The sequence below is a fragment of the Gekko japonicus genome, unplaced genomic scaffold (assembly GCF_001447785.1).
Source record: "Gekko japonicus isolate JY-2015 unplaced genomic scaffold, Gekko_japonicus_V1.1 scaffold647, whole genome shotgun sequence".
Taxonomy (NCBI): domain Eukaryota; kingdom Metazoa; phylum Chordata; class Lepidosauria; order Squamata; family Gekkonidae; genus Gekko; species Gekko japonicus.
The window spans coordinates 193547-215332 of record NW_015167072.1 but is presented as its reverse complement, the minus strand read 5'-3'; the positions used below and the strand labels follow the sequence as shown (position 1 = coordinate 215332).

Below are 21786 nucleotides of genomic sequence, written 5' to 3'. Positions count from 1 at the left end.
CCCCTCCCCCACCACCCACTCCTGGGCCGGCAACTGGAGGCCGGGTCCCTTCCCCCCCACTCACTCCAGGGCCAGCAACGGGATGCAGAGGCCTCCGGCCACCGCCGCCGTTCCCCCACTCCCTCCCACCCTCACCCACTACTGTTTACCTTACCGCCATCCAGCCTATGCGTTCGTTACAGACCACATCTTTCTAGATCCCGTTGTATCGGTTTCACAACGGGCTTTTCTGCTAGTAAGAACATAAGTCTTTTTGTCTTTTGTTGTATCAGTCTTTTTGGCCAATTCTCTATTTATACAAATGTTAAACTCAATAACATTATGATCACTGTTCCCAAGCGGTGCAATTATATTTCAAGCTTCTCTTGCCACAGCCTTCTGCTGGCTCTTGCAATGGAAGTGTACCCAGAAAGCCAAGGAAGGAAGGTTGGATACAGCGGTCATGGCTCTCTGATGTTATGGTGGCTGTTAGTATGTATTGGTATTGAGAGGCTGCTTCAGCCAGTCTACTTCATGTTAAAAAAAAAAGCCTTCGAATGTGCTTATTTGCAGTTTTATTGTTCCAGGACGTGATTTTGCACACAGCTGGGCAAATTTAACAGGTCTGCTTCCAATTCTTGATCTAGGCTTTCTTCAAGCATATTATAAAAACTTATGTATGTGGAGATGGTGCTTCACTTGCATAAGAGAGGTTTATAAGCCTGCAGGCTTTATCTCACTTTTTAATTTCTCAATGCATAAAGCTGCCTTATACTGAGCTGGACTATTCTGTCAAGGTCATTACTGTCTACTCTGACTGGCAACAACTCTTCAGGGTCTCAAGCAGAGGTTTTTCACATCACCTACTACCTGATCTTTTTAATTGGATATACCAGGAATTGCACTTTGGACCTTCAGCATGCAAAGCAAATGTTCTACCACTTGAGCCATGCCAATTGTACTCTGCAAGGAGAGGCAGAATATTTTCTTGTAATGTTCTATAGAAGGGTCCTCTATCTATGCATTTCAAAGCTCCTGCTTGTTTTCATTTTCTGCTTCCTACTTTGATGGCTTCAATGTCTCCCAGCATCAACTATGTTGATGGCTGATAGCATCTACCTCTAAAATCCCTATTCCTCTATGTAAGAGAATTGTGAGTTTTATGCAATGTGTCACAGTTAACTGTGAGCAGAAAGGAAAGGCCTAAAAACTTATTTCTTATCCTAGACTAGCAGAAAAGCCCATTGTGAAACCGATACAACGGGATCTAGAAAGATGTGGTCTGTAACGAACGCATAGGCTGGATGGTGGTAAGGTAAACAGTAGTGGGTGAGGGTGGGAGGGGGTGGGGGAACGGCGGCGGTGGCCGGAGGCCTCTGCATCCCGTTGCTGGCCCTGGAGTGAGTGGGGGGGAAGGGACCCGGCCTCGAAACGGACCCGGCGGCCGGAGGCTTGCACCTCCAGTCGCCGGCCATGGAGTGGGTGGGGTTGGGTGGGGGGAAACGGACCCGGCGGCCGGATGTCGGCCCTGAAGTGAGTGGGCATGGGAGGGAAAACGGGCCCTGCGGCCGGAGGCCTCTGCCTCGCCGGCCCTGGCGTTGGGGTGGTGGTGGGAGGGGAAGGGACGATCACTTATGATTTTGCAGGGGTGATGCACTGAACCATCTTTTAAGCACATTATGAGGGCTAAAGTGTACTATAATGAGATACAGCTGCTATGTTGATAATTTTTATAGTAGCTATGATGGACTGTAGTTTTAAAAGCTTAGAAGTGCTGTGTAAACAGGTAAAGGACTGCGAAGGGTTAGTTCTTCACAGAGCCAGACTGCCTTGAGTGACAGGCTGCTCCAAGCAATCTGATTGGTTAGCATCAGCTGAGCAGAGAAAGACTTCTGAACTGGATACTGAGGAGAATTTAGTCTAATTTCAGCCCTAGCTGAGGTAGGGTTGCCAGCCTCCAGGTGGGGCCTGGGGATCTCCCACTTTTACAAACGATCTCCAGCTGACAGAGATCAGCTCCCCTGGAGAAAATAGCTGCTTTGAAGAGTAGACTCTATGGCATTGTACCATCTTGAGGCCCCTCCCCTCCCCAAACCCTGCCCTCTCCCAGATCCACCCCCAAAGTCTCCAGGTATTTTCCAACCTAGACCTGGCAACCCTAAGCTGAGGAGAGTTGAGTGCTGACACATTCGGAATTCACTCCTGACTGAGAGCAGTTTAACACAGACAGGATAACTGGGGAAAGTTGGCAAGGATGAGGAGTGGGTAGTTAGACGGAGACTCCCATTTGGGCCAAGGAAAGGGGATAGATCTTTTAGACAGAGAAGAAAATTCCCTACCCAGTTAAACAAGGTGATAGTTCTGAGGAGTCTGGTTTGGTTAGACACTGCCTTTAGAAACCTTAAGAGTCAGTTAAAACCTCAAGAGTACTGGTACTGGAAAGAGTATATCAGCCTTCTGGAAACCAAAAGAGGCCAGAGAATACTCAAAGTGTATTGGAGTTTTGGGGAAAGCAGTGGAACAAAAGCCTCTCAACATAAAGATTTTAAATCCAGGTGGGCAGCCATGTTGGTCTGAAGCAATAGAACAAAGTTTGAGTTCAGTGGCACCTTTAAGACCAATAAAGTTTTATTCAAGGTATGAGCTTTCGTGTGTACTTTGTTCTATAAAGATCTGAGGTAACTGTGAATAACTTAAGAAACTCTCATTAGGCTGAAATATAAGAACTAAAGTCTATGCATGTACTGGTTTTACCTCAGAGTTATCTGTATTGAGTTACCTCAGGAATTTTACCCCTGGTTTCACCTGACCTTTCCCCTCTATGTTAAACAAAATATTTTGTTAGTTTGGAGTATAAAAACTTCTTGAGTGCCATTTAAATTGTTTAAATTAAAACAGGCTCCCATTCCTTCCCTCAGGTTCCGGGGTTGAGCCAACAGCCAAAATATCATACTGTGACAGGGTGGGAAAGCCAGAATTCTTCAGGAAAGAAGAAAACAGATAACTAGGGTAGCTCAGTCACCAAAGGGAAAGAAAAAACGGAGGGAAAATCTTGCCTCTGAGGGAGGGAAGTATATGGAGCCATCATAGTAGCACTGGGCAGAAGAGGAAGATGAATAAGCAAGGTAGAGCATATGTCTGGGTACTCTGATGGAGCATTGGTGCATGACCTCACCTTTTCCATGATGCAATCATAAATAAAGAACAAGAAACCTCCCCAGAACTCTCAACTTTTAAGAACGGAAGCTCGTGTATATTTTATCTTCCTGCTCCTCTTACTAAGGAACCTCCACCATTCTTGGTGTCAGCACAGCATTTTACAAGAGAAGGGAAAGCCATTTGATGTAGACAAAGGTTTGTATGAAAATATAATTCTGCTTTGTTAGCAGCCATCACACTCTAAAAAGCACCGCTTTTGTTTTCTTGTAACGTTGTGAAAACCTCATGTCGGATCGAGAGCTGCGGCCCTCACGACTAATCGCCTCTCCTTTGTGTTTTTAGATTATAGGGGCAATTAGTGTTGTCAAAACCTCTGGCAAGTCTCTTTGCTCTTGACAGGGTGTCAGTCCGATGGGCGCGAAATGGAAGGTGTTATAACTCTCCGGTAATTAGAATGCCTCCGATTTTGAAAATGCCAGCCAACGTGTATCAAGCTAGATGCACGGTGTAGTGGTGGGGGTTGGTGGGGAGGGAGTTCAGATGGGGGATGCAGATGAGCAATTAATTACAGGCTCTCATTCAGAGCACATTGCAGGCTGATGAACAGCAAAGGGAAATTAGCGTGATGCTTGTCTCCTAGTGAGTGGGCATCAACTGTGTTCTTTCTCATTCTGGTGCTGCTGCCTGAGTTTCTCTCTGTTGATTTCATTGCTTCATGCATGTAGGAACACCCATTCAATTGGAGAGACAAAGCACATTACCAGCAGTGTTGTCCATCAATGAAATACAGGTCACAGAGACTATGGCCTTGCCATGATAGTAAAATTACTCCAGTACAATACAGTGAAGTACCACACTGATTACTCTTCCCTATTGATGTCCCAGCGATATATTTGGCTTTGTATAAGTGCTTTTGAGTAAAGGTTGGGAGAGTTATGCAACTACCTGCACTATTGGATTAGACTCTCCTTTGTCTGGATTTCATCAGGATGGACCAAGAGGTCCTGTAGCCTTGATTCATTGACTGATTCTGGTTGACAGTGCCTTTTTAGCAGAATAGGAGTAAGCCCAGGGCAGTTAATAAATAACTTCAAAGTTAACTCAGAATGACTTCTGAAATGACAAATGAAATTTTGGGTGCCTCCCTCAAGCCAGCAACCTGAGTAAATAGATAAGCCTTGCAACTTGCCCCAAAGGTCAGCAAGCTCCTGCTTGCTTGAACCAACAAGAGGAGGGGATAAAATTCCCAAATGGAATTCCCTCTGCTTCAAGAGCTCAGTCTACTCCTCAACTGAGGTTACTCTGAGTAAAATTACAGGTAAGAATACTCCTGTGTTTTAGCACTTGCTGATATGGGGTTGATCCACTAAATATGGCAAGCCTTTCTTTTCTTGAGTAGATCCACTAACTAGAGGGGAAAGAAGCAATGTTTTTGTAGTATCTCTAATGAAGATCTTTGCGTTCAAAAGAAAATGCAGTAGATTCCTAATGGGAGATACCGCTAGGATTGGATGCAGATTGTAACAGCTGTTTATGGTAGGTTTTGTGGGGGGAAATAGTTTTTTTTTTTTTTTTTTTAAGATGCATTCCAAATATGAGCCATTTCAGCACTAGATATAATAGGCTTTTAAAAATATTATCCAGTAGAGTGCAAATGGTGGCTGGCCAGGTTTTTTTAAAAGTGAAATATATAGTTGAAATGAAGTAATCACTTTCACTCTTTGTTTTTAAGTAATTTGCCTTCCCCTTGTGGGATGGGGCCAGACACTAAGCGTCTGGTTGGCCCGGGGCACAAGCACCATTTTTTTAGAGAAGAGAGTAAATCATAATGATGGGGAGCATGAGAAGAGAAAAGCAAGAAGACAGACTTCTGTAGCAAAATGTTATGTTTCATACATTGGAGTTAAAGATGGGTTCTCTTCTCAAAAGGCTGATAATGTTGTAAGCCACACTGATGAGAAAAGTGAGGTATAAATGAAGTAAGCAAATTTCCGACTCGGGGGGGGGGGGCAGACCTAAGTCTTTTTCACAAGGTCAGAAAAAAGGATCCTTTGGCCTGCTGTCTGCTGCTTGCTTATGTGGGGAACACCAATGAAGCTTGCCTGAATTCAGTTCTTCAGCTGATGACTTAACAGTTATTGGGTGATGCATAAAGTGGATCTGGTCTTACAAAACCTCTTGTTCTGGCTTGGCTTCTCAGTCTAACCAACTCATTTTTAGGGTGCGTTCAGACACGGCATTTCAGCCGGCATAAACTGTACCGGTTGGAACCAGTGCAGTTTATGCCGGCTGAAACCCGATCACACTTACCTCCATTTTGCGGCTCCCATCGGTGTATGCCCGCTCACACGCTGCAGGCGTCTGCGTGTTTTGTTTTTTTAAAGGGTGCGTTCAGACGGGGGATTTACAACGGTATAGGTGCCAGTTCCAACCGGTGTACTTACCGGCATTCAGACGGCGAACATCTGCCTCCCGTCCCTAACCGTTGTAAATCCCTTTAAACCGTTGCACTCTGCCACTAGGTCCCCAAGTGGTGGTATACTGAGTGCAACAGTTGCTTTCGATGTAACCCTCTGTCTGATCACTCTCCACCGGTGCCTAGCCATTTCCATCGGAAACCTGAGGCTTCCGTTTTTCCCCTGCCATTTTTTTTTTAAACTGAGCAATATGCGCTTGGGCAAAGCTTCGCCCTGAGCGTTTGTTTTTTAAAAAAAAGCCCTTTAACTATCCGGAGAAGTCCAGGACTTCATGGAGGCCAGTTTGGTCTTTAAACTTTAAAGGCAAGTCCTTACCTTTAAAGTTTAAATGTAATGTGGGGTGTTTTGAGCATACACAAAGATCGCCATTCTGTGAATGGCTGCCTATGCGCATGCTCAAACTGTGTTTTTTTTAAAAAAAAAACCACGCCGATGCCCGCAGCGTGTGAGCGGGCATACACTGATGGGAATCCCCCGTCTGAACGCACCCTTAGTGTGCAGATCAGGCTGCTATTAAGCTGCCTATGGCAATTGACCAGCTCATTGGTTCATCATCATATCTGTTTACCTACCAGTCCACTTTATATCCCCTGTTCTGCTTATCTCATAACATGCTCAGACTTCTAGTCCTGAAGGGCAAATTTTTGTTCATCTGATTTTTTCCTCCCATTTTTAAAATGTCTTAATCCTCCCTCCCCGTTTTTAAGAAGAAGAAAAAAAGTTACATTGAAGGACTAAGCTACCAAATAGCTAACTACTGCTAGAAGGTGGCAGTTGTTCCAAGTAGGGTGATATAGGGATGCCAGCCTCCAGGTGGGACCTGGGGATCTCCTGGAATTACAGACTACAGAGATCAGTTCCCTTGGAGAAAATGGATGCTTTGGAGGGTGAACTCTATGGCATTGTACCCCACTTAGATCCCTGTCCTCACCAGGCTCCATCCCCAAATCTCCAGGCGTTTCCCAAACTGAATCTAGCAACCCTACCCCTCATCTTTTGCTGATGGCCAGGGGGACCTGGAAACCCGAACTGGGTGAGTGAGGCCTTGCTGTTTTTCTCTACTTGCTGCAGATCAGCTGAGAGCTGATGGGATCCGTTCATTCAGGGGACAGCAGCTGAGATGCTTTGTGAGATTATCATTTGCTTTTCTCCCTTGCGGAAGAAATGAATATTCTCTGCTTGAATTTTTTAAAAGCAGTTATTAATCAGCAAACCTTGTGTTCTGTAACTGCTAGATTTCTTTAGAGATATTAGGTGAGTTTCCCTCAATATTTTTTGAAATCTAAACAATGTTGATTGGATCATTCCTAGCTACATCTTGTTGCTGTGCTCAATCACTTTTAAAGAGTTGTGAATAAAGACTTCCCTTTGCACAAGCTACACTTTGAAGAGCCCTGCTGGATCAGACCAAAGGCCCATCTTGCCTACCACTCTGTTCACACAGTGGCCAACTCGCTGCCTCCAGGAAGCCCACAAGCAGGATGACTGCAGCACCATCCCTCCCTCCTGTGCTCCCCAGCAACTGATACAAAGAAGCACACTGCCTCTGGTACCAGAGGGCGTAGACAGCCATCATGATTAAGTAGCCATTGATAGCCCCATCCTCCATGGATTTGTCCACTCCCCTTTTAAAGACTTCCAAGCTGGTGGCCATAACCGCATCCTGTGGTAGCTTCTCCCTGTCCTCTGTCTCCACACCATGCATAATTTCATAGCTGGTGGAAGCTGTGGCCAGAAGTGCTTTTTTCCAGCTTCCTGCTGTGGTATTTCATAAATAGAAAAGAGAGAGCTGCTGTGGGACATGCCCTGGTGACATCTATATTAGAGATGGGGCTGCCCTTGAAAAATGTTTGTAAACTTGAATTGGTGCAGAATGCAGCAGCCAGGTTGTTGACTGGAGTGGGTTGTAGGGACTATCACTCCAATCTTGGCTGATGTACACTGGCTCCCAACCTGTTTCCAGGAACAGTTAGTGGTATGTTGACCTTTAAAGCCCTTCTATGATTTGTGACCAGCATACCTGAAAGGGGCTGCCTACTCTCTCACAAACCTATCCTACAGCTGTGGTCATCTTCTGAGGCCCTGCTTCAGGTACCTCCACCTTCTGAGATCAGGCATGTGGCAATCCAGGGCCTCTTTTGTTCTGGCAGGAAACCTCAGGAACTGTTTCCGCAAGGAGAGTAGTCTGTCCACTTCTGTTGCTATCTTCTGCCAGCAGGTCAAGACTTTTTGGTTTCTCTGTCTTTCCCTCAGCGATCCCTCCTTCCAGCCTTATGTTATAAATGTTATTTTCTTGATTTTGTTTTAATAGTTTTTAAGATGTGTTTTTATTATGTATGTCTTTAATCTGTTAGGTGCTTTGGTGGCTCTGATGAGGGTGAAAAAGCAGGGCATAAATTTTGTAAATGAATAAATGTTTTAGATGTGAGTAGTTTTCAAACGCTTTCTGTGAAGACTGGTGCAGAGAAACTGAATCGATTCTTTAACCCTTAATTATGACTGTTTTTATTTGCTAACTAACAATCCCATTTTCTATAGCTCATACAATTATCATATGTAGCTGTTGCTGATTTTTCATGCTTTTCCCATGCAAATTAATGCTTAGTTTATATAGGAATGCATACCATTTGACTTAGCCTTCATTTTGAGAATACAGTGTGTTCCAGAGTGGTATTATTTATAGTTATTTGCTACTTGCTTATTTACTTATTTAAGATATTTGTAAGCTGCCTCTTCAGAGTCCTGTTTAATAACCATTGTCCTAACAATTACTTTTTATATACTTTTCCTCTTAAAACTCAAAATGGTGGTCCCTAATAGGTCGGAGGTGGATGTTTCTTGGTGCCTGTTGACTTTCCCTCCTCAGATACCAATTTAAAAGTTGCTCTGAAATGCAAGTACTAAGAGTTGTTATAGTCCATGTACAGCCCATCTTTTTTCTATATCCTTCATGAACCTCTGATCCTATACTAACTAGATTTTACCTCCTTCCCCAACACATGCACATAATTCCCTCTACTTATATGAATTTATCTGTAGGCTTACTTTATTAATTGAAAGCTCATGCATCTGCCCAAGACGATCTCTTCTCTTCCTTCCAGTATAGCATTGGGGAGTGAGCCAGGTCACTGCATGCTATAAGAATGCTGGGTGAATTATTAAACTACTCAAAAGGTACCTTTCTGTGCAGATTGCTGTGTGCCACCACATTCCTTCTTTTATGCATGGAAACATGCTCAGGCAGGAAGATTCTGGAGATAGTAGCTTGTCCAATTCTACCCTTCTCCTTCTTCCACAATAGTAGGGCATTTGTTCTGAACACACTAATTTGTTCACTCCACTCCTTATATAGACCCAGCTGATTCCCAGTTGAATGGCAGACCAAAGAATTCCGGGGTGACAGTGATCAGCATATTCCATATGGGAAGGATATGGACAATCCATGTTATATTTTGGAGTTGACAGGATTTCTTCATGCATTTTCTAGTTTAACAGTAAAGCATCTGTTGCGAGCAAAGGAAGCTTCAGGGCAAAGGTGCTATTAACTTTAATGTGGGGTGTCATTCATAAACTGATGACATTCAACTTTATCTCGGTAGCCAGAAGGGGTGGTCTGTGCCCTGAACTCATGCCTACAGACTGTGGTTTGATGGATGTGGGCTATCAAAATTAGTCTGAATCTAGAGAAGGCAGGAGTGACATTGATTAGAAGTTTACAGTTTTAGGAGTGGGCATTTTATCTGCTATGTAGCACTTTTGGAGTAGGTATGTAATCTGGTTGTGTTCCTGTATTAGGAGTTACTGCTGGTTAAATAGGCGGTTATATATAGAAGTGTATAAGGAAGCTGTATGCTAAGCACTTCCTGTATGCTGAAGTTAGAGGTATGGCTAATTAAAAATAATTTCATAGTGCCAGAACAAATTGGATTTAGGTCTGGTCATTCAACCTTGGGTTTTTGCTCCAACATTTTATAAAAAAATACTTGAATTTATTTAATTTATTTATTTATTATTCAATTTATATCCCGCCCTCCCCTCAGGTTCAGATGGACCATCTAGGCAAGTTAGGGTTGCCAGGTCTTACTTTTGTTCTGGCAAGGGAGTCCTGGCTCCTCTCTGGGACATCCTCGGTGCATGTGCTTTGCACACGTGCCGTGATGATGTCACCCGGATGACGTTGGGCACGTTGGGGGCAGGGCCACTATCATTCGAGGGAAAAACATAGTTTTCCCTCAAATGATGGAGCGCCCCCCCCGCAATGTGCCTAGCATGATGATGTCACTTCCAGGTGACTTCATCGTGCCAGGCACATCCCCCATAATCCCAGCACTTTGGGGGTGGGGTGTCAACCTGGCCCCTTCTTGGGCTTGGTTGCCATGGAGACGTGGGGGGCGAGAACAAGAATGTATACTTTCATTTCTAGCCACTGTGCTGTTATCTGTCTTGACTCAGCCTTGTAACTTTGAGACCTAACTATCCCTGGTATCTTCTTTCCCCTGAGAATGATATGCCGTTATTCAGGCGGGCTTTTAGCTTAGGTGTGATTGGCTCAGGGCCATTAATGTCCTGTTTGGTTTAAGTATAATTGCTTGTTTTGCGCACTTGGCCTCAGGTCTAACAAAGAATAATTAAGAGTCTGGATCCTATCAGTATCTCAATAAATGTTAATTCTTCTGAATGACTGTTGCTGGGAACTGATTTTTCCAGGGGCTCTGACATGGGGTTCCCCCTGGCGGCCGTATCTGGGCCAGTGGGTAAGGGGCCTGTCGAGCGGGCAAACCCCTGCCCCCCCGGGGGACCTGGCAACCCTGAGGCAAGTATATGTTGCATTTATTGATTGATCCTACTTAGAAGTATATTGTATTGGTTCTAATTTAGGAAGGTTTGTGGACCCAAGAGCCTTATAACAGTTATCCATGGATTGGTATCTTTAAGAACTGTTTACTGTAACATACTCTTCACAGGGTAGCCTTTGAACATTGTCCAGAAGTTGCAGATACTGCAAAATGCCCTTTACTCAATAATTTGTGGGTAAGAAAATATGTAGCCACTCCTGTACCGACTGTGCTAGCTGTCAGGAAGCTTCAGGATCCAATTCGGGTTGCTGTTACTCACCTTTGACAGCCCGTCACAGGTTGGAACTCACAGATCTCAACATATGAGTCCATTCACCCGGTGATCATTTTTATGTGCTCTGGCCCAGGTTCCTTCTGTCCAGGAAGTGAAGTTCTCTGAACTGTGGAGCAAGAACCTTTTTGGTAACAGTTCTAGTTCTGTGGAAGATATAACAGCTTTCTGCAGCAGGGGGGTTGTCCTCTTCTCTCCTGCAGTTTAGTCAAGAGTAAGGCCTGTCTCTTCACAAAGGTCTCTGGATAGCTTGGAGGAAGAATTGTAAAATGTCCTGGAGCACAATAGAAAACTTATGCTGTTACACCTTTGAATTTGATTTTACTTCCAGTGTATTATTATTACTTCCAGTCTTGAGCTATTTTGTATGTTGTTTTTCTAGTGTTTGTTGTGAGCCACCTTGAACACATGTAGAGAGGCAGGGTGTAAATGGAGAATACCTCCAGCAGTAGCTTGTGCACCACTTAATCGTGGTCTGCTGAGAGCAGGCCAGTTTCCTGATTCTCTTAACTCCTTTTGCTTTCCATTTTCAGTCTTGTTTGAAAAGGAAGCATACACTGAGAATGTCATTTAAATTGCAGTGGCTTTAGGATACAATGAACTTTGAGATTAGAGATTTTGTTTGAGGGGTGGTAGAAATCATTGAGATCCCTAATGTAAATGCAGAACTACTATTCACAGACTTCCTAGATCAAAGAATTGGAGAAGTGGAGACTCACAGCAGCAATACCATTTTTCTCATTTGTTTTGTGGGTATAACAGGAAAATGGAAGGGAAATCTAAGTTGAAGTGAAACTTATCAGATGAATGGTTGATAACTAATCAATATTTTGCAATTATACCTTTAGGAAAAGATAGCAGGTTATTGGTGTATGATTCACTGCAGTGACCTCATTTGAAAGAGAAACCTCCTTAGTTGTATTAGAGCTGGGATTATATGCCTTGCTCTGGGTTTTTTAAGGGGGACTCATGAATATTGCAATGTCTTCCCTCTAGTCATTTCACCTAGAAATAAAGCCTGTTCCATTATGGTATGAGAGAAAGCACCTTCTGTCCTAACAAATGCACCTAAATGAGGGTTGATTCAGAGGCTACTCAGCTCACAGTTGCAACTCTCTAACCCCAGTATCTCATGGGAGTTCTTTGAAATTTGTTTGCTTTGAGGAGCAATACAATTTTACATGCCACTTGCAAATGTATAATGAACTGTTGTGTACAAATTTGTGGCTTGTGATGAAGGATTCAGATGGTCATTGTTCATAGTGAGCAGAGCATAAATTAGTGGTCAGCCGCAAGCAGACTGGTTATGTGAATCGTACCTGATTAGGGCTGCCATATCTGAGTTGGAAAATACCTGGAGACTTTGGGGGTGGATCCAGGAGAGGGCAGGGTTTGGGGAGGGGAGGGGGCTCTGCATGGTACAATGCCATAGAGTCCACCCTTCAAAGCAGCCATTTTCTCCAGGGGAGCTGATCTTTGTCAGCTGGAGATCAGTTGTAAAAGTGGGAGATCCCCATGCCCCACCTGGAGGCTGGCAACCCTATACCTGATTCTCTCTACCAACAAGGGTGTACTGAAGTTACTGTGTAGCTTCTGACCCACTTACAAGCCCCAGTGAATTATGATGACCCAGTTCTAAAGCTGTGCTTGCTCTATTTTGATAGCAATGCAGGCTACAGTAACAGCAACCTTCAGAGCTATTAGAATGTGTTCCATTTTTCTGGCTTTGGTATAACCTGCCAGGGCACATGGGTTTGCAGTCTCAGGATATATACAGAAATGGAGCTTCAGAGACATTGAAGTATATGTGCACAGTGTGTGCCTGTTCTCTGTTTAAATGAGCTTTGCCGCGTTTTGTAGTATTTCAGACTGTAATAGGAACCCAAGCCCCAACCCTCAGTAGTGCAACCAGGACTGCTGCACTAGAGGTGTGGACAGTTACTGTGGGATGGTGCTGATGACATCTCTTGGGGAACACCTCCCCCCCCCCATGCGTAGAGGAATTTTAAAAACATACTTTTTCTTAGCATAGTAAAGGATGGATGCATACTCTCATAAATATTCTCATAGATACACAAATGTAGCCTTTTGAAAAGAAAACTGTGCAAAAAGGCTGTCAGCTCCTTGACAAGAATGAATGCCCATTTCATACTCTCAACTTTGTGGGGTGGGAGAGCAAAATAAAAATGAATTCTGTTGATAATGCGAAAGAAAATGTGGACCCTACTGAGCTGACTGTTTCTTCTTGGGCACTGAAGTCTGAGCTTGTCCAAGGCATAGCTCAGTATTTGGTCTGTCTTAGGTTTTGAGATAAAAATATGATTGGGGAAAGACTCTTGCCTTCGTTCTGAGGACTAGGGGACATCTTTGTTTTGCTTCTTCAGTATACTTAAACATCCAGGCCTCAGAGCACACACATCTGCCTCTTGCCTTCATGGTGGGGAAGGAACACTACAGACATACAAGTTCATGTGCAAGTTAAATCTTCTTTCCTATACATTTGGAGATGTACTATGGGAGCATAAACTGGAGCATAAGCCACTCATGAGGGCATATTCCCTAAATGGCAAGTGACAGCTACCCCAACACTTGATATACATTGCCATTCCCTTACTGCTCCCATTCCCTCTCTCTAGGTCCCAGTGTCTGTGGCCATGATGTCTCCTCAGATGATCACACCACAGCAGATGCAGCAGATCCTGTCTCCTCCCCAGCTCCAGGCCCTGCTGCAGCAGCAGCAAGCAATTATGTTGCAACAGGTAAGGCTGCCTGGAGGCAGGCATTTCATGGAGAGATATTGCAGGGCTGACCTTTGTGTCTGCATGTTTTGTGGAAGGGTGGGGTTTTCCTGTTTGCAGATTCTGAGGTAGGACTGTATTCTGGTTTTTTCACATTTGGCATACTGAGGCTGAGCCACAATCACTTACCTAAGTGGTGGCGCCTGAGGTATGAGTCCTGATTTTCCAAATCCAGTGTGTTTCACTTCATGAATTCATTCTTTCCATTGTCCTAAACCTATGAATATTGTTGAACTTGGAATCTCCCTAGTAGAGTCAAGCTGTCTAGTTTCACCTTGGAAAAGGATAGCTCTTTACAAACCTCTAAATGGTCCGGAAAAAGATTTGCCAACTCCAGGTGGAGCCTGGGATGGCAGCACTTGGGGAGGGACGTCCACCCTCCAAAGCTGCCATTTCCCAACCTGGAGCTGACAGCCCTAGTAACAGGCTAGATTTTTCATGACATGTGGTAATCTTGAAATGCACGCAGAGCAATTCAGCCTTATTTTAAAGTAAACCGATGGTTTCCCCCCTCATAATTTTTTTTTGGTTAGCCAGACAATTGGGGGAGGGGAAGGACTTGCACTCAAAACATGTCTTCCCCCAGTTCTGTGCCTAACTGTTCTTGATTTCATGACTGTGAACCCCTCCCTGACTTGTTCGCTAAGTTGGAGTTGCACATTTGTACTGAAAGAAAAACTCTTTAAAATGTATTAACTTGAATCAAGCTTCTCTTTGGTGAATATGAAAAGGTAAGAACAAGGGAGGAGGTAATAAAACTCCCAAACAAAATGTAACTGTTTGGACAAACATTTGCTCCAGGGAGGGGGAGGGAACATGAAAACTTACAGCATCCTCCACACCCTTCAGTACCTGTTTACTTCAAACATACTGATAAGGAGTCAAGGTTGGCCCCAGGGAAAGAACAAAGGGTAAACACTAACTTGGGTGGGGTCCTTCCTTCTCTGGAGCCAGATAGAGAAACATGGTTGACTGCAAATTAAACAGCCTAGGCCGGAATAGCTGGCATTCTCCATGAAAAGAAAACCAAACATCACATCTCTCACCTCTTGACCCAATGTACTCAGAATACCATACAGAGACCTAGTTTTGATTGGCTTTTGAGTAAACAGGGAGGCTTTCCAAACCTGTTCAGCAGACATTAAGAGAAAAGTTTCTGCTGTCAGTGCTGTCAACTACAAGCTGATAAGGACTTTCCCAGAATGCCCAGGGGCATTCCTCAGGAGCCAGCTTTTTTCCTTGTTTTATGGAAGTCTGTACTGACTTCTCCTGTGGTTCTGGCCCCCTCCTGTGGAAAAATCAATCTGTAGATAATTTGATTTGGAAGGGCACAGCATAAGCAACTAGAACTGGCACCCCCCTGAAAGCCCTAGTGTAATGTTACTCAGTACATACTGAACAATTTCCTTTATCTAAGGATCTTAAATCACATTTACATAGTTTCAAGTGTTCTGGGCTATAGATAGTGGCATGGCTGGGTTTTTTGCAGGTGGTATCAGTAAGGCATTGAGCGGAAGTATTTTCCTCATGGTTCCATAGAAATCAATTGTGTTGTGCATCAGTTAAAAGCCACACTCTCATTTCCAAGGTTGCTTTCACATGGATGTTTTGCTCTGATTTGGCACTGAAACTATAGCTATATCATCCTTTAATCATTCACTGTCTTGGATTTCCCTGCTTTTTTCTGCTCTCTCCCAATAATCTTTTGGGAAAGGTCGCAGTTCAAGCATGTTTGTATGTGGTGTGGACAAGAGCCCCACCTCCTGAGGGTTTTGGGGGCTCTTAAAAATCAGTATACTATAGTGATAAAACAGTTACACATTTTTCTGAAAAGCCTGAAACAATCTTTTGGTGGTGTGTGCAGGCCTGGTGGCCATGGGTGGTTGAGGCAAGGAAAGCTTGGGAAGAACTACTGTGTGGATGCTGTGTTATGGCAGATAATGCCTTTAGTGCATTCACAGTGGCAATGAGAGCTACATGAACAACCATTGCCATGTGAAAAAGTAGCCCGAGTGTGTTTTGGAATTGGAGAGGTAAAGAAAAAGATAATGAATGCTTTTGTAGAAGCTGAAAAATACAAAGTGCTGTGGCACTTTAAAGAACAGCTGAATTGTGGCATGAGTTTTCATGGGCAACAATCAGTGCCATTGGATGCGTGAAGTGAAATAAGGACACTTCCACATATGCCTCTAAGGAATAAATAACATATTACATAGTAGCTGCTTCTCTCTTTGCAAAACACCCTTCACCTGCCAGTCACTTTCCTCCTGAAATTTCTCTCTGGTGGCTGTCAAGGCCTCATTATGCACAGCTGCAATGAAGTGTACCATTTGCCTGTTAAAGCTTTTGCTCAACACTTTACCCCCATCCCAAGCATGGCCACACTCTGTATTGTTTTCCCCCATTGTTACCATCCTGATTGTAAGCTTCTTGGTGGCAGGGACCACTCTCTTTTTGCTGATGAAGTCCTGTAAAGTGCCATTTGTTGCCATTGTATCAACAATCATAAGCAATTTTTCCCTTTCTGTATATTGTATGTGATGGTACCGACCATACTGATTTAATGTTTTCTGTGGTTTTATCTGTCAACCAGATTCACACACAAATAATGCAAGAGGTGCTCTAAGACGCTTCTAGAGTCATGATACACCAAAATCAATATAGCTGGAGCACTAAACATTAATACAGTGCACTGCCAAATAACAGACATTTTGTGGACATACTGGGAGGGACCCTCCATAATCCCTATTTTAACCCTGGGAAGAGACTAGACTGTGCATATTCCACAGTAAACCAGTTAGTCTTCAGCTATAACCCATCACAAAAAATGCTCACTTTCCCTATTTCCTTTCCCATTTCCCTTACTCCAGATAGCTCTAGCGACAGACAGAAGGAGGTTACAGCCTGGGTCTCATGTAATTCAAGATGTTAGTGAGTCATATGGCTCAGTTCTGGGAATGTTCTTTTTTATTGTCTCTCTTGATTTGTTTACAAGTATTTGCCACACCCTCTAGAAAAACATTACATTTGGCTATTGCTTCCACTGCAAGAATGTTCTGAGTAGTCTGGAAGAAGGAGTTTCTCCCTCATCTGCTTCTCCTACCAAGCAACCGTCTGCAATAGTTATGGTTTTCTCTGTCTCTGCTTAAGTGAAAAGGTGACCCACAAAGTCTTCCGATGTTAGTGTTCTGCAAATGATGGTTTAATGTGGATGTTTAAGGAACATCGAAGTGTAGATTCTGCAGGTGCAAAGAGACAGTGAAAGTAGAATGTAATTTACAGAGTTCAGTAGTTTGCTTCTGTGAAGGTTTCAGGTGTTTCAATGAAGTCATTTCTAAATTATTTGAAAGTTCTTGTCCCCATGACACCAAATTAGTGCAAGGTGCTTAAGAAACTGAGGAGGGAATAGCAGTTGCAGCTTCTTCTGAGTGCTAAGTGATAACAATGGTTAGAACAGGACATGTTTGTTCCTGGGAGAGCCCTTCTTGAACAAGGCAGTATATCAGCCTTTATTTCCCTATCACTAAAATGGGCAAGTTAATGATCTTCAAATGATGAAGATGGTAAGTGTGAAGAATCTTCTTGCACAGAATCTTCTTGCTCATTTTCAGTGGTTTCTTGAGCCTATTAAATAGTGTCAGTGTACACATTTACAGTACCTTGGCAGCAAGTCCTGCTTAGGACTACTCAGAAGTAAATCTCATTTTAGTCAATGAGGCTTACTCCCTAGAAAGAAGCTCTTTACAATTTAGCCCTGATACCCAGATTATGACTAAATGCTATGTCAAAAGATCCATGAATGATTAAAGAGTAAACAGCAGTGAGGCCCCCAATTTAGGCTGGGTGTTTGGTACAGGACAAGGCAAGAGAGGGAATAATCCTTTCCTCGGTACCATTTTTCCAGCTTCCATCAGTGCTTTGAAGCTGCTGTCTGTGGTGGGGTGACAGCAATGCTCCCTCTAAGCAAAAAATCTACTTTGTGAGTTACTGGCATTAAAGTTGTGAGCAAGTAATTTGGCTACTGCATAAATTCGTTTGCTCTGGAGCAATCCTTCCTGAGCTAAGACAAAAATGTGTGAGCAGGAGGCTAAAAAACTGTGAGCGAGCTCACACTAACTCAGCTTAGAGGGAACATTGGGTGAGAGTAAATGCACAAGTGTCATGTGGGTGCTGGAATGTCTGAGAACCCAGAAGTCTCGTCTGCTGTCTGTATTCTTCTCCTTCACTTCTTCCCCAGCTGCAGGAATACTACAAGAAGCAACAGGAGCAACTTCATCTGCAGCTACTGACACAGCAGCAAGCTGGAAAGCAGCAAGCCAAAGAGGTGAGCTTGTCCTCATGTGGATTTGGTGTCTAAGTACAGATATAAATGTGTAGAAATTAACTTTTATAGGGGACTGTTTTAGCTTTTATTTAATTTTTGTTCAAAAATCGTTAATTTGAATTTGTTATTGCATTCTTTTGTTTTTATTTCTTTTGAGTTCAATAGTTAGCACTTCTCAAATGGCGTAACTTTTTGGTTTTACATTCAGCTAGCATGATATTTTTATGATTGTACCACTCATTCAAGGGATTTTTGTGCCAAATTTCAGACTAATAAGAGTAAAAGTTGCAATTTATTGGGACGCACATATCAGAAAAAAATGTGTTGATTAAGCACTTCCTATACATAATTGATATGGTTTATTTGCTTCTGTCATGCTGGGGGGAGACAGAGCATAGCAGTGTTCCACAGGTACCTCCAGGTGGTTGCTTTAGCATATAAACAGTCCCTAAGAATGTTCACTGCAAAATGTTGGCCTGGTGGCCAGCGCTTACTGTAGCTTTGATATATGAAGGAGGAGGTGACATCTTCAAGCATATAATGTTTGAGTTGCATCAGCTATACTTTAAACCACAGCCTGGTTCACAAATTGCATCAAAGTTATTGGTTGATTTTAGATGAACTGAGCACAGCAAGGGGCAACGTCAGACCTGCCAGTGTCTGGTTACAGTGTCAGGCCACAAATGCAGAGTTTCCATTCTAAACCAATGAGTTCTGGGATAAGTTTGGAGAATTAATGTGGTGGATTAATTTATTTGTCTGAAAACATTGCATTGCTATGTGGAATATCTGTCATTCTTTGAGAAAAAGCAGGTGTGTGGACAAGTATCTGCATGCTTGTTTGATAGCCCACCCCATATTTTGAGTCTTATGCAGGAATTAATACTATTAGAAAACAGATATATTTAAGGCACCTGTTGCACAATGTAGTCAGAAATGAGCACTTAAAGACTTGATTTTTGAGCATGTGCTTTGCCTAAAATCACAAAAAAGTTGGTTAAACAAGAAGTCAGACCAAGGATTTCTAAATCTGAAGCTAGCATCCTAACAGTGACACCTCTGTTCTTCTAACCTAGTAATGTAAACTGCTCTTTCCTTTAACCAAACAACATTTTTATTTTGAAAGGTGTGACTTAAATTGTATCACTAGCAAATTATGAACTGTTCCTGCACTGCTAATTATACCTTACTAGTATTTAGTATCTCTTGTATCTCTGGAATATTGTTATCCACCTAGTTCATTTGTGCTTCCAGAGGCAAGAGAGGAGAGTTTTCATATGGAGTCTTCTGTCTGGCGGTTGCCCAAGTGCACCAGCTGATACTGCACAGTTTGTCTGGGAGGGGGTCAGCATACAAGGATTGGCCATCCAGTAACCTAGGCGTCAGATTAATGAAGTGCTCCTGTCAGTCCAGAGTGTCACGCTGAAACTCTTCTTGATGTGCTCATAAATCAAAGTGACGGTGCCTGTTACCCCAGTAGCTGCACCCGCTCAGCTGCATCTAATGTAAACAGAGTGCAGACAAAATGCATTAAGGAACTCAAACCCCATCACTAGGGAGAAGACCAGAGATCAAGGGAGTAAAGAGTAAGAACAGGAAGAGGAAGGGTGGGATTTAGGGATCGCACCCAAACAAGAAACCTTCCATATGTGCCTCTGAGAAAGTGAAAGATTGGAGAAACCCAGTGGGTGCTAGTGACTGGCAGAGTAAGGTTTAGTAATTACTTTCTTTGTGTTTAAGATTGTTATCTGTGGGCAGATAAGCTTCATACTTCATTGGTTCTATCAAAAGTACACAGCAGATGACCTCCAAAACTGAAAGTGTCCAGAGAAATCCACAGATTCTGGCAATAGCACAGCAGGGGAGGGTGAGAGAGAAGTGCTAGGGAACGTCAGAAGTAAACTTTATTGTTTTAGCTCCTGGTGATCAGAGGAAGATGTTTCAGGAATATGCCTTATGGTAGGTTGGAAGAAAGATTGAAGTGCATCTAATGGACTGTGCTGTTTTACACACACAGTGCTCATTGCTAAACGTCATAAACTACCAAAGTCTGCAAATCTTTAAAAGCAAACTAGACTAAATTTTCAACTAAATCCCTCCCCCAAATTAATAATTTCAATACATGAGCCATATGCTATCTTGCATTACCTTATCTTGTATTCAGTACTTTTGTTTGAAAGATCTGGTAATCAGGCTGTGTTTTTTCCACTGGGTTAAGTTAGCAATGCCCCTTAATTTTGGTACAGTGAAATTATTCCCCAAATTTATTGATACTTAGTGAGATTGTAACTTCCCACTTGCGTTGGGACCTTTGAACAGTGGGCTGTCAGCTGCAGAAAGTTCGAGTAGTCAGAAACTTTCCTCACTTGTCTCATGTCAACTTGTTAAGTCAAATTGACTTGTCTAACTCGCTATAATGTATTCAAACCAGTTCAACCAGCTTTCTTTCTGTTGGTGGATAATTATTTGTGTGATGAGAGTACTTAATTCCTAATCTGTTACAGGAGTTACATAGAAATTGTGCTTTTATGTTACTGTTACAATATTGCATGTGACGTGCTGAATAGATCCATTCTCCAAGGAGAACGAGTTGAAAAGGCTCCTTGGCTCCACCACTCACTTGCATGACTTTAGATAACAGTGTCCCTTCAGTTTCCATGGATGCCTGAACTTCTCAGAAGGGTATTCAGCACACTATGATGTTCCTTCTCAGTGGAAGTTTAGAGAGGCAGACAGCTATGCTGCTAAAACAGTTTTCACCTGCTGATGTTACCCATTGTTTCCATCTCTTCATCTCCTGTGCTTCAGGCTCCCAAAAGCAGCTACTGCAGCTGTTGCCTACTATTACTTTGGGATGCTAGAGCTCATAACCCAAGTAGATGAGAAAAGATACTGAATTCTTGGGTTATGAGATGAAAGCTACATGCCCTGCGGATTCTAATGACTTAATCCATTCCCAGTTTCCTTCTCTTTTACGGCCTGGAAGTTGAGTGAATGGGGCAGTGTTCAACCACCCTGATGTAACAGGCAGAAACCTGTGCTTGCAAGAAAGCCTACAAGGGGAGGGGGCAAAGCAGGCACCAGGTTGTGCAGCACTACTTGTAGACTGTAACAAGGGAGGGTTCTGGTGTACCTCCCTTCCCTGCAGGGCATTCAAAGTACAGCTCTCACATCCATAAAAATGCTTTCACATGAATGACTAGCCTTCCATTACAGTTCTGCACTCTATTCTGTAAGGGATGTCTCTTCCCAGTTGTGATGCCCTTTGGCTGAGCCAAAGTCCCTGCTGATTCATTCGTTTGAGGAATTCTACCCAAATCCAAACTGATACCATCATACATTTCAGTGATGTATTCTATTCTTCAAAGAGTCACCAAACAAATGCTTCAAAGATTAGGCCACAGACAAGATTAATGTTTTGGGCTCTGAATCTGCCCCATGTTAATTCCACCAGTTCTCCCTTCTTTCAAGGCCCCTACAATCCTGAGCTGCTACAAATCTCTATCTGCCTCCTCCACTGATCTGAGATGCACACACTTCATACTCAGTGGATCAGGAAGGGTGTAATTCTGCTTAGGTGTGCACTAACAGTGTCACAGTGACAGCGTAAGGAAAAAATAGGACGAAAAAGGTTATGGTGGGGAGAGTCTGCAAATTAACCTTTCCTTGTTTGAGGATTACAGCACTGCTGGCAAAATCTAAATAAATAAAATCAAAAGTTGTATTTCTCTTGCTTTTCATGTAATAGGGCCTTCTAATTAGGCTTTGCTTTAGCAGTGGCTGGAGCTACAGAGATTCTGTGTCAGAACCCACAGCCAACAACTTAGTACACGCTTATCAGGAAAGGTAATACTTTATTAAAGAGCTATAGATGCATTAACATAGGCATTGTTAAGAATGGCGGCTGCCCCTGGGGCATAAT

General features: G+C 43.1%; 1 protein-coding gene across 1 annotated transcript in view; it reads left to right on the top strand.

Moving 5' to 3' along the window:
- FOXP4 (forkhead box P4) overlaps window positions 1-21786 on the top strand; it is a 128690-nt gene that overhangs the window by 47688 nt on the left and 59216 nt on the right. Inside the window, exons 3-4 of the mRNA XM_015412699.1 lie at window positions 13379-13501; window positions 17778-17864. Coding sequence (XP_015268185.1) covers window positions 13379-13501; window positions 17778-17864 — 210 coding nt within the window. The remainder of the gene's footprint in view (window positions 1-13378; window positions 13502-17777; window positions 17865-21786) is intronic.